At 43.4% G+C, this 14174-nt stretch overlaps 1 protein-coding gene across 1 annotated transcript in view; it reads right to left on the reverse strand.

Annotated features, from left to right (window-relative positions):
• Window positions 1-12438: 12438 nt before the first annotated feature.
• IL16 (interleukin 16) overlaps window positions 12439-14174 on the reverse strand; it is a 140766-nt gene continuing 139030 nt past the window's right edge. The window contains 1 exon segment of the mRNA XM_030192022.1: window positions 12439-13401. Coding sequence (XP_030047882.1) covers window positions 13196-13401 — 206 coding nt within the window. The 3' untranslated portion in view covers window positions 12439-13195.

The raw sequence follows: 14174 nt of genomic DNA on the forward strand, positions 1-14174 counted from the left end.
CATTTCTAATGCCCGATGAGTCGTGTGTTGATGGAACATCTTTTATCTAAATTTGCTGCATAGAAAGAGACTGCCTGAACCAACACTCTAAAATGTTTCTGATAAAAATTAGATCGTATAAGCCGTAATTGTTTCAATTTAAAGAAAGACTTCTTAGCTACCAAATTTACCTGAGGTTCAGAAGTCAGAGATGAGTCCAGCCAAACACCTAATTCTCTAGACACTGTTTCCACATTAAAAGTCATACCTTCTACATGCATGGGATAAACATAAAGGAATCCTGTTCAGAAGGAATGGATCCTAAGAAGCTTAGCCGAGATTGGGTGGCAGAGCCGGAGGCGGGGATGGTACTGGGCAGACTTATACGGTCTGTGCCAGAGCCGGTGGTGGGAGGCTGGGATAGTACTGGGCAGACTTATACGGTCTGTGCCAGAACCGGAGGTGGGGCTGGTGGTTGGGAGGCGGGGATAGTGCTGGGTAGACTTATACGGTCTGTGCCCTGAAAAGGACAGGTACAAATCAAGGTAAGGTATACACAAAAAGTAGCACATATGAGTTTATCTTGTTGGGCAGACTGGATGGACCGTGCAGGTCTTTTTCTGCCGTCATCTACTATGTTACTATGTTCTAATAATTGAATAGAGGATGGAATATTATCTACCTTCATACTGAACCATACAAATTTTGTTTTATCCACATTTAATTTTAACCTATTTTTTAATGACCAACGTTGAGTCTCCTTCAAAACAGCTGACAACCTTTCTATAAACAAATGGAAACACTTATATGGCCAGGTACCAGATAATTTTGCTAATGTATTTTAATGTATTCTCCCTCTAGAACTCTTCATTCTTTGCAAGAGATTAGACTGATAGTGTCTTCTGTGTTGTAGCTACGTCTTGCAAGGTTCCGCGTTAGGAGTTAAGGATCAAGAAAGGGATCTGGGTGTCGTCATCGATGATACGCTGAAACCTTCTGCTCAGTGTGCTGCTGCGGCTAGGAAAGCGAATAGAATGTTGGGTGTTATTAGGAAGGGTATGGAGTCCAGGTGTGCGGATGTTATAATGCCGTTGTATCGCTCCATGGTGCGACCGCACCTGGAGTATTGTGTTCAGTACTGGTCTCCGTATCTCAAAAAAGATATAGTAGAATTGGAAAAGGTACAGCGAAGGGCGACGAAAATGATAGTGGGGATGGGACGACTTTCCTATGAAGAGAGGCTGAGAAGGCTAGGGCTTTTCAGCTTGGAGTAGAGACGGCTGAGGGGAGATATGATAGAAGTGTATAAAATAATGAGTGGAATGGATCGGGTGGATGTGAAGCGACTGTTCACGCTATCCAAAAATACTAGGACTAGAGGGCATGAGTTGAAGCTACAGTGTGGTAAATTTAAAACGAATCGGAGAAAATTTTTCTTCACCCAACGTGTAATTAGACTCTGGAATTCGTTGCCGGAGAACGTGGTACGGGCGGTTAGCTTGACGGAGTTTAAAAAGGGGTTAGATAGATTCCTAAAGGACAAGTCCATAGACCGCTATTAAATGGACTTGGAAAAATTCCGCATTTTTAGGTATAACTTGTCTGGAATGTTTTTACGTTTGGGGAGCGTGCCAGGTGCCCTTGACCTGGATTGGCCACTGTCGGTGACAGGATGCTGGGCTAGATGGACCTTTGGTCTTTCCCAGTATGGCACTACTTATGTACTTATGTACTAACTAGGAGCAGATCTATTATTGGCCAAGGCCCAGAGCTTTGGAATAAGTAGTCTAAGGGCGTCAGAGAGATCACTTGCTATTCTATCTTAGAAAAGCGATTAAGTCTCTCCTGTTCAATCAATATCTGATGGATTTCTCTGCTAATAGTTAGATCCTTTGATTGATTCATTGTACTATGGTGAATTTGTCCACTTATTTCTCTTTTGGAATCTGCCTTGAGCCTCCCAGGTAAAGCGGAATAGAAATGACTTAAAGGCCATAAAAAACTGCCCTCTAAGGGGACGGCCTTCAAAGACATTTCAGCACCTAAATTTTTATTTGTTTACTAGTATAAAAGGCCCGTTTCGGTAGGCAATGAAACGGGCGCTAGCAAGGTAATCCCCCCCCCCCCCGCAGTGTCCTTCCTGTCTCCCCTGCCCCCCCTGCAGCCACCCATCTGGTCTCAGGACCCCCTCCCCACCAACCCTCCTCTGCCCCTGCAGCCACGCATGTGCAGCGGCCCTCCTCTCTCCCCTGCTCCCCCTGCAGCCACCCATGTCCAGTGACTCTCCTCTCCCCCTGCCCCCCCCTGCAGCCACCCATGTCCAGCAACCCTCCTCTCCCCTGCCCCCCTGCAGCCACCCATGCCCAATGACCCTCCTCTCGTTTCCCCTTGCCCCCCCTGTAGCCACCCATGTCCAGTGACCCTCGTCAGCCCCTGCCCCCCCTGCAGCATCCCTTCGGTCTCCCCTGCCCCCCCTGCAGCCATCCATGTCCAGCGACCCTCCTCTTCCCCTACCCCCCCCCCCCTCGGGCACATCAACCCCCTCGCCACCCGCAGCCACCAATACTAACGCTGTCCGGCCGTTGTTGTATCTCCTGTTGAGCAGCAGCCTCCGGTACAAATAGAAAAAAGCCAAAAAAAGATTTTAAACCTGAAACACGGCTCCATAGACAGCCATCTGGCATTGGCTGACATCTCTGCAGCCGCTCCTCCTCTCCCCTCTGACGTCGCTGCGCTCCTCCGGGGTCTTCCTGCAGGGGCAGTGACGTTGAGAGGAGAGGAGGAGCGGCTGCAGTGCCGACAGCCAATGCCAGATGGCTGTCTACGGAGCCGCGTTTCAGGGGAGGGTCTTGGGTGATGCGTCAAGGGGGGGTAGGGGCTTGGGTGCTGCGCCGGGGCAGAGGGGCTTGGGTGTTGCGCCGAGGGGGGGGGCACTGAGAGCTGATTCGTAGGCAGGGGGAGGAGTAGGGAAACACGCGGAGCGTGTTTCCCTACTCCTCCCCCTGCCTGGCTCGCAGTTTTGCAGGGCAGGGGCTTGGGTGTTGCGCTGAGGGGGGGCACTGACAGCTGTTTCCCAGACAGGGGGAGGAGTGTTTCCCTACTCCTCCCCCTGCCTACGAATCAACTCTCAGTGCCCCCCCTCGGCGCAACACCCAAGCCCCTCTGCCTTGGAATCAGCTATCAGTGCATTCTAAACTGCCAAGCAGACCACCTCCAAGGGAGCCACAGTACCAGGCACATTAGAAGTTGGAGGTGAGAATTATTATATAGGATTTAGTTAGTTTGCCCAGAAATCTGTTTTGTTTTTTTAAATTACTCCACACCTACGTGTATGTATGTATGTATCGCTGAAGAAGGGGTTGGGACAGAGAATTCACTCACATGCATCCTTGTACATTTACAAAAAGATACCCATAAGCATTCGTGGCAAACAATGCCTGAACAAACAGGTGCACATTTGTGCCTGTACCTTTTCTCCAAATTGGTTTCAAAATGACAGTTTTTCTTTTGAAAACCAGTGTGAAGTAAAAAGTACCCACAGACTTTTCATATAGGTGCATTGTTTGAAAGTTGCCCTCTAAGAGGGTAATATGCTAATAACTTGCCTGACTTGTGCAGTCCATATATGTATCCATTACACCAACTTTCAAAGGGAATATATCCTATATAATAATTTGCACCTCCAACATTCTAAGTCTGGATGCCTGGGTTCGTAACATCCATTCCCATTCATTGCCCCGCCCTCGCGTCAAACATAATGACGTCAGAGGGCGGAACAATGAGGGGGAAGAGAACGCTGGAGGCGAGATGATGTCAGGAGTTGAGAATCGCAGGACATCGAGGGGAGGGAGGGAGGAAGGGGAGGGCAGGATAGAGGAGAATTGATGGACATGGATGGGATGGGAGGACATTACAGGAGAGAATCACAGGAGATGGATGGCAGGGCAGGGAAGAGGAGAAATGAAAAGAGCCCTTAGATCACAAAGAGTAGTTACTGCACACGTCTTTTTATCATCATGCTCAGGGCAATAATAATGTCTCTCACAGGCTTCCTATCTCTGTACAGAAGACAGTGATAATGTCTCTCCAAGGCTCACCTGTCTCTATGCTTGAGGAAGTGATAATGACTCTACCGAGGCTCCCTGTCCCTGTGCAGTGATAATGTCTCTCTCGGGCTCCCTGTCACTGTGCTCAGGGCAGTAATAATGTCTTTCCCTGAATCCCTGTTGGTGTGCTGAAGGCACAAAAGGAAGAAAAATAATTTCATTTTCAATTTAGTGATTGGGATATGTCAATTTTGGAAACAGCAAACCCATAGGTACAATTTGTGCAGCCAGCTGACGTCAGGGGAGGTTAGCAACACACACAAGACAGCCAGCGAAATAAGGGTGAGGCTTACCTTGCTCGCCCAGCACCGTGTGAAAATCAGAATGGCCACGAGGCAGCAACTAGCGGAAAAAATTGCCCGTTTACATCAACAGTCCAGCGCCAGTACAACTGCATCGTAATCAGTACGGTGGCGGGAAGCGGGCGAGTGCGGTACCACACAACTCGCCACTGACATTCCGACTCCTGCACCGAACGGACTCTATTGTACCCACTCCGTCTCTCCCTGTCTCACAGGGATTCATACGCTCTCTCACACACACACTGTCTCTCACACTCTTTCACACATACACTCAGGCTGGCAGGGGGGAAGGGAAGATAATAGGTTTCCACTTGGTCTCTCTCCCTGTCTTACAGGGATTCATACACTCTGTCTCTCACAGTCTCTATCACACACTCTCTCACACACACACACACACACTCAGGCTGGCACGGGGGTCACACACACACAGGCTGGCACGGGGCTCACACGCACTCTCACATGGATTCATACAGTCTATCTCTCTCACACTCTTTCTTACACTCACATACACACTCTCTTTGTCACACACACACTCACACTATTTCTCTCACACACACTCTCACAAACACTGTTTCACACACAAACTCTCACACTTATCTCTCTGTCACACACACTGTCTCACACACACACTCTCACACTCATCTCTCTGTCACACACACACACACTGTCTCTCTGTCTTACACTCTCAGACACACACACTCACACACACACAGTCTCACACACTCTATCTCTCACACACACTTTCTCACACTCACACTCTCAAACACACACATACTCTCTGTCTCTCACACTCTCTCTCTCATACTCTCTGTCTCTCTCACACACACTCTCTCTCACACACTCTGTCTCACACACTCTCTATCTCTCAAACACACACACCCTCTGTCTCTCACACTGTCACACACACACTCACTCTGTCACACACTCTCTGTGTCACACAGACACACTTACACATTCACGCTTTCTCATGCTCACTCTCACTCGCACTCACACACTTTCTCTCACATTCACTCTCTCACACTCACACACTTGCACAGAGTCTCTCTCACACACATTCTCTCTCAAACACACTCTCTCACACAGACTCACTCTCTCATACACACACTCTCTCTCTCAGACTCACATTCTCCCTCTCACTCTCACACACTCTCAAACACACACACTCTCTCTGTCTCTACTACTCTCTCTCTATCTCTCTCTCACACACCACACTCTCACACAGGTGAATCGCAGGATATGGATGGCATGGGAGGCAAGAGAAGGAGACGACATAGGAGAAGAACACTAACTGCTGAGCAGCAGGCTGAAGCACAACGAAAAAGGCGTGCAGCTCTGAGTGAAGACGAAAAGGCACGTGAAAGTCAACAAGCCACTGCAAGGAAGAGGTCCAGGATACAAAAGATGACTGATGAGGGAAGTGCAAGTAACAGAAAAAGAAACGCCGATTTAGAAAGGCACAGAATTGCTAAAATGACGGACGAACAGAGACAAACACACAGAACAAAGCGCACTGGTAACAACGCAAAAGATTAGAAAAAATGACAGATGAACAAAGATGAACCAGACATAAATTTCCTCATGACTTTCATAGGTAACCTAGTATACAAAGAGTTACAGTAGTCCAATGAAGACAAAACTATCGATTGAACTGACACCCTAAAATGCTGTTGATAAAAACAGGAACGGATCAATCGTAGTTGTTTTAGTTTATAAAATGATTTTTGAACCACTGAATTAATCTGTGCTTCAAAACTCAAAGAGGAATCTAATAAAGTACCTAACACTCTGGAAACAGTCTCACTTTTAAAACTCGTACCATCAAGTTGATTGGAAGCTGGAATAACATTTTTCTTTAGACCAAATCATAGAAGCTTTGTTCAGTGTACTTATATCTAGATTGTACAATAAGGGGGATATTGGCAATCCCTGAGGCACACCACATGAGGTTATCCAATGATCTGAATAAATGCCATCTTTCAACACTTTGTATTGCCTGTTCTTCAAAAAACCTTCAAACCATAGCAATACAGTGGCAGACACCCCCCCCCCCCCCCCCCCGATCTCTGATAATCTACATAACAACAGTAGAGGCATTTACTCTACAATGAACACAATCTCCCTCAGTACAATCAAAAGATCTAAATATAGTGCTTATTTTATCAGAGCAAAACTATGCAAGATCCCCTGCTGTAGCCTGTTTAACATTAAGGGCTCTGTTTACTAAGGTGTGTTAGTGTTTTTAGCGTGCCTACACTTAGCGTGCGTGCTAACCATGTAGACATCTATAGGGATATTGTAGGCACATACATGGTTAACGTGTATACATGGTTAACACATGTTAAAAACGTTAACACACCTATAACGCTGCTTAGTAAACAGGGCCCTAAATGAGCAATTTGTTAACTGTCTCATAATACGAAATCATTTATTTAAGTTCGGTCTATCTAGGCCAATTAAAATTAGAGTAATACTCTTTCTTAGCCTGTTTGATCTGAGATTTATATTGAGCAAATAGTCTCTTCCATTGATCTCTAAAGTACAGAATCACCAGATTTTCTCCAGATACATTCTGTCGCCACTCCTACTTAAGAATATTCAAAGCAGAAGAAAACCAAGAGTGTTTGACCCTACTCAGTACTTGTTTCTCCTGCTATGGTGCTACTACATCTAAGACAGAAGAGACATTCTCTAACCACATCCCTCAGGAGATATCAAAGTCAGAATATTCTGGATTCGGAGATGAACCAACCCCTTCCCGAAACCTCTGTGAATCAATTCTACCTCTACTGCTCACAACTTTTTTTCTGGGGTCTCTGAGACACATGAGACAATATCAGATTCAAAGAAAAAGTACAAACATAATGGTCTGACCAAGGAACAGGTACCTATTTACACAAAGACATCAGCTGATTATGCACAAAAATATTCACCAAAATTCACAAAAATCCATAGAATGACCTTTTTAATGGGATGGTACAAATCTCAGAATGAAAAAAGATTTCTCAGAAAAGTTTTAAAAAATCACTAACATCCTCACACAGCCCATTTTTCAAATGTAAGTTAAAATTCCCCATAACTAGAGAAGAACAGGATAAAACAACATTTGAAATGCATTCATATAACTTTGATGAGATCTTAGCGCATGAGCCGGGTGCCTAGTGGTTAGAGCACCGGTCTTGCAATCCAGAGGTGGCCGGTTCAAATCCCACTGCTGCTCCTTGTGATCTTGCACAAGTCACTTAACCCTCCATTGCCTCAGGTACAGACTTAGATTGTGAGCCTTCCTGGGACAGAGAAATATCCAGTGTACCTGACTGAAACTCACCTTGAGCTACTACTGAAAAAGGTGTGAGCAGAGTCCAAAACAATATATGGTGACAACATAAAGCTTTTAATCCAGGCTCAGAGTAAGATTTCACCTTCATAATATCTAAAAAAAAAAAAACTTTTATAAATAACTGCTAAACTTCCATCCTTCCTCCTTCTAAGAAAAATGGGGTAGCTTAACTGTATATTAGATTTTTAATTTGTATTGATTTATTATGTAGTCTATCCTGGTTGCTGTGCTTTCCTGTCATGAATGGAATTCCTATGTTTGTTTATTTGTATACACTAATATATATGTAAACCGTTCTGTTTTGCAGTTGCAATAAGACACGGTATATAAATCAACATAAATATATATAAATCAACATAAATAAATATTAACACATAAAATCTTAAAACCAGGAGGACATAATTCTTATAATATACTTTCAGAGTTATCTCTTAGCCAGGTTTCCACAATACAAGTAATTCTCACCTCTGAATCCCCAATCATATTCCGTAACAACTGTGTCTTATTACAAACTGACCTTGCATTCATATAAGAACAAGGGATAGGAGTTGTGGTCATTTCTACATAGGGTGGGTCCAGAGAGACATAACGCAAGGAAGAACGATCAGATCGTACCTTCCCCTTAGGTTTAACCACTCTGTTTTCACTCTGTACTACTTCAACAATCTGGCTCATCCTTTCTGAACAACTCACCAATTGGTCCTTTTACTAAGGTGCGCTGAAACATGGCCTGCGGTACTGTAGGCACAGGTTTTAGGCGCGCGCAGATCCATTTTTCAGCGCGCCTACAAGAAATGACTTTTTTATTTTTGCCGAAAATGGATGTGCGGCAAAATAAAAATTGCCAAGCGTCCATTTTGGGTCTGAGACCATACCACCAGCCAATGACAGTGGTAAGGTCTCGCACGTTAACCATGCAGTAATTGCCTGCGCGTGTCAAGTCGGAGTTACCACCCGATTTTCACCACGCCTAAAAAATAAAATATATTTTCTGGCGCACATAGCGGACGTGCATTAAAAAAATGAAATTACCACACGGGCCACGCGGTAGCCGGGCAGTAACTCCAAATTGGCGTACGTTGGGCATACCTAGGCGCCTACACAGCTTAGGAAAAGGGCCCCCAAACATCTATCTCGTAATCTTAAAGGAACAAATCTCCCCTGCCTAAAATTAGAAACAAGAATGGAAATTTCTTCATTCACTCCTAACAAACCCTCAAATAAACCTTCCATGGCTAAAAGCCATAATAGAGAAACTACCACCCACTTCATCCTGAAAACCTAACTGGCTAACTGTGCCCTGAGAATTGGGTTGAGAACCCCTGGAATACATGCATATGTTATAAACATGTATGTGCATGCATAGACTACATGAGCATGTTTACAGTCTTGGGCTTTCTCTTGGAGCGGGAGAATTTGTAAAAAGGCCCACAGACACCCTGTTATGAAATTGCCTCTGAAGGGTCTCAGTAAAAAAAGCAGTGATGTTGCTACCACATGCACTGAATGGATGTGTCTAATAGTGAGTGAAAGGGAGAGCTCTCTAATAGCCGATTGGTGATCTTCATGGAGCTAAAATTTATTGCTGAGTCAGCAGAGTGTTTATTACCTGTCTGGAGCATATGCACAAGTTCCACTTCAATTATGATTCAGGGGCTCTTTTACTAAGCTGTGTGAGTGCCTACACACACCCAACGCACCAGTTCCGAGTTACCACCCGGCTACCGCGTGGCCCGGGCGGTAATTTCATTTTTTATGCACATCCCCTACGTGCACCAGAAAATAATTTTTATTTTCTGGTGCACGGTGCTACCGGGCAGTAAAGGCATTTGACATGCGTAGACCATTACTGCCAGGTTCATGCGTGAGACCTTACTGCTAAGTCGATGGGTGGGGCGGTAAAGTTTCAGACCCCAAATGGATGTACGTCAGTTTTCATTTTGCTGCACGTCCATTTTCGGTCAAAATGTTTTTTATTATTAAATTTCTTTATTAAGTTTTCAAAATTTACAAGATAGTACTTATAAATCGGAAATACAGCAATGTAATTAGAGAAATAGCATCATTCATCCAAATCCAAAAAGGAGAAATGTTAGTCTCCACAACTATTTTGCTTCTCTAAAAAAATAGGCAAAATAAACAAACAAAAAAAAAGAAAAGATATATCGCTTTCTTAGACCACAATTATATAAGGAGAGGAGAATCTAAATTAAAGGAGAAACATGAAAGTAATGCATTAAAGTAAATGGCCTGGCTCGTATACCCTGTCGTGAATTAAGGGGTCCTGAGCCCCCCCAAGAAGGCTTAAATGACCTTAATCTGACTCCATCTCTGAATAGCCCTAGAACTGGGGCAATCAGGGGGTTGTGAAGTTCTAAGAGGAGTTGCCACTGAAAGAGACGTTAGATCTAAGAGACCCGCATTAGTCCGCCTCTCAGCACTGGCAAGGAACAGATACCAGCCTTATGACAAACTGGATTTAGGTTACAAGTTATATAATGCAGCGAGTGATAGCCTGATACAGCAGAAGCATTTATACTTACAGCCTTTCATCATTAAGTTAAGCCCACAAATCATCATTTCGAATAAGGATTTTATTTGTACATCAGACTTTAATCAGGTACATTCAGCAGACAGATTCTGGGTACAACCGGACAGAGCTTCGCCGTCTGACAGGAGCTTTGGAGAGGACTCTCTAACCAAGCCAAAATCTTCCTTCTTTTATACTCTATCCTCTCCATAGAAGTGAATGGTGAGATACCTAGCTAATATTTCGCATTTCTGAGAGCATACTTTCCCATGCTGTCTGCTGTCGGATGTGCCCACCTCCTTCCGTTCTCAGCTACTGCTAATTATCAACATGTTTTGGGAAGCGTTGAGATAACAGTTTCACATCTTCCGGCTGCAATACTTTTCATACCATCTCAATACCTTTCATACCATCTCATGAACTCTGTATTACCTCTGTATCATTGTATCATCTGCTTTTTTTTTTCAGATTCTATTAACTTGCAGGAAGAGCAAGTCCTTGCTCAGCCAGTCATAGATTTTTAAACCTAGCTGGTATTTTTACAGCCTGAGTCCTAAAATCTGGCCTTCCACCCTTCCGGTGGGCATCTTGCTGTAGTATAATTATACAACCCCCAGCTTTTTATACTATTTCTTAATACTCATCAATCACTATCTGGACAGTTTCTTACTATCTATAAACGTTTTAAGCTGACCTGGTTCAAAAAAGATGTATTTATTTCCCAGGTATTTAATACAACATTTGCATGGATAAGCCAATACAAAGGAAGCTCCCAATGCTTTAACCTCCTCTCTGTAGACAAGAAATGCTTTTCTACGATCTTGTGTGGATCTAACCACATCTGGAAAGATCCAGATTTTATGGCCACAAAATTCTTTATTTGAGTTCTTAAAGTAGAGTCTTAATAAGGCATTCATATCCTGCTCAAAGACGAATGATACCAAAAGAGTCCTTCGCGTTGATATTTCTGATATAGATTCCTCTAATAATGCTGACAAATCTTGTAGATTCAGTTCAGGTGTCTGTATCTTTTCTGTTGGATTCGCCTTAGATTGTTTAGGTTCAGGTAAATAGTAAATGTTATTTATCGGCGGAATTGCGGATTGAGGATAAGCCAAAACTTCCATCAAATATTTTTTCAAGAAATCAATCGGGGCGATTCCAGGTGAAACAGGAAAATTTAAAATCCGTAGATTCAGATGTCTATTATAGTTTTCAAGAATTTCTAATTTTAAGGAAACCTTAATTTTATCTGTTACTGCTTTCAGAGATGAGATTTCAGATTTTTGATTAGACAAATCTATTTTAACATCCTCATGAGCTAGCGTTAAAGCATCTATTTTATTTACCAGCAAAGTCATATCCTGAGAAGTTTTTGTAGCCAGAGTCGTCAGTTGTTGAATAGCTGACCAAATGGATTGTAGAGTTACCGCTTGTGGAACCGTTTGTTCCATGGTTGTAACGTCTGCTTCCTGGGGCAGAGTACCTCCGTCTGAGGGCCTTCGGTCCCCGACTTCCGGTTCCTTCGGGTCCTCAATACTCGACCGCTGGAGTGCAGGACAAAGTGGTGGGTTAAAGTCCGGTGGGGATAACGATGTCTCTACCCCTAATGGAGATGTCGCTCCTTCCACAAATCCAAATGCGGGGTCCCTCTCACCGGTTCTCGCTGGGGTGCTGGAGACATAACGCAGAAGCGTTTGCTGACCGGGGGCAGGTAATCGGGCTGACGGTAGTAAACCCTTTAACACCCCCTTCCTCTTAGTATGCGGCATGTAGAGAGACAAAATAGGGTTGAACAAACAGAGTTTCAGCTCATGCTAACCGCGGAGCCTCCAGCTCGAGCCGTCAAAATGTATTTTAAAAAGGCAGAATTGCAGATGCACTGAAAAATGGATCTGCACGCGTATAAAACATGCGCCTACACTACCACAGGCCATTTTTCAGCGCACCTTAGTAAAAGGACCCCCTCAGTTATTAATAAATGTTTAATAATGCCTTCTGTTATATTACTATCATATATTCCACTACCATGTAACCCAAAATTCTTCTGTAATACCAAATGATTATTCTCTTCTTATTTCCACTATCCATGATGTATTGTAAGCCACACTGAGCCTGCAAAGAGGTGGGAAAATGTGGGATACAAATGCAACAAATAAATAATAAATAAATAAATAAATTACTCAATTTTGGATGGCTATGAATTTATTCTTATAAACATGTTTTAATGCTGCAAAAGAATATGGAACCACAAAACAGGTTTCCATTGCTCAGTGCTGTACAGTTTTTCTTTGGACATTGACAGAACAAGGAGAGAAAAAATATATATACATGGTTTTATTGAATTCACCTCTGTAGAGGCTCATTTGAACGTAACTCCTTCATATGTTTTATAGATGTTTGCTGTCGGTGAAACATTGTTTTTGGAATTTAGCAGATGGTTCTTTATTACTGCAACAAATGATTGAACACCTTATAAAACCTGGTAAACTAAGTTTCTTTCTGCTATAAAACAAGCCCTAATGGGTGCTTGTAAAATATTTATATATTCTTGCAGTGTCACAAATGAACAGCTGGTTCCACAGAGATATAATCTTCTAATCACACCCTTAGCTAAATCAGGTGACGTTTGCATCAGTTTGTGGTACCAAAGCAGATTTGCACAGAATGGATATAAGCCAGTATTTTACTGCTCTGGTACATTATTAGTTGCCTTTGGACAGTTTTACAATGTGAATCTGTGACAGCTGCTTATGAATATTTGAATCCAGATTTTACACATAATTATACATTCAATCCTTCTTTGAATTAGGACAATCTGCAGTCTGCTTTCTGAGAGGTGAAGACCTCTGTTGGTTGGTAGATTCGTTCTCTGTGGGTTATGTGGATAAAAATACCTTTCAGTACAGAAATGCAGGGACAAGTTCCTTCTTCAGATATTTCAGTTTTCTTTCGGGGCGGTTCCTGTACCAGTGACTGGAACAGAATCCAGGATCTTTCTCCTAATGGTGGCCTGGATGGGTCCATCGGGTAAGGACTTGACGATGTTCCAAGCTTCAAATCGTGTGAGCCCTTGCAGGGAAGTTGTGTGCAGCTGCAGGAGCTCATCTCCAGGCCGAATAAGGCCACTGTATTCTGATAAAGACCCTAAGGGGAGAAAAGGTTAGATTTATTTTGACTCCATTTGATTAAATCATGACTAAAAGGTCTATTTACTAAGGGGTCCTTTTACTAAGCTGCGGTAAAAAGTGGCCTGCGGTAGTGTGGACTCGCGAAATTGGCGCACGTTGGGCCATTTTTTACCGCGGCTAGGAAAAAGGGCTTCTTTTAATGAGGACGGTAAATGGTTGTGCGCTAAAATTAAAAGTAGCGCACGGCTATTTATTGTCTGAGCTCTTACCGCCACCCATTGACCTAGCGGTAAGGGATCACATGCTACTAGTGCAATAATCATGCAACCCGCGCCAATGTGGCCATGCTACCAATTACTGCTGGGAATGTCCCGGTGGTAGAAATAGAAAATTATTTTCTACCGTAAGAAACAGCGCACGCCAACTTTGAAACTACCGCAGGGTGCGCACACTACCCCTGCTGCAGTGGCAATTTGGCGCATTCTACCCATGCATTAGCCCTACCGCTGCTTAGTAAAAGGGCCTGTAAGAGCATTAATGCCTGATCCTAATGTATTACCCCATTTAATAAGTAGAATTACCCCTTTTAATACTGTAATGCTTTAAAATGGACTTAGGACTATTTATTTATTAGGATTTATTTACCGCCTTGTTGAAGGAATTCACTCAAGGCGGTGTACAGTAAGAATAGATCAAACGTGAGCAATAGGCAATTACAACAGTAAAAATATTCAAGTAACAATACAAAGTATGGCATGGTATACTACTTATAAAACCCCTCAAAGAAGT

Source organism: Microcaecilia unicolor, chromosome 1 (assembly GCF_901765095.1).
Source record: "Microcaecilia unicolor chromosome 1, aMicUni1.1, whole genome shotgun sequence".
In the NCBI taxonomy this organism is placed as follows: Eukaryota; Metazoa; Chordata; class Amphibia; order Gymnophiona; family Siphonopidae; genus Microcaecilia; species Microcaecilia unicolor.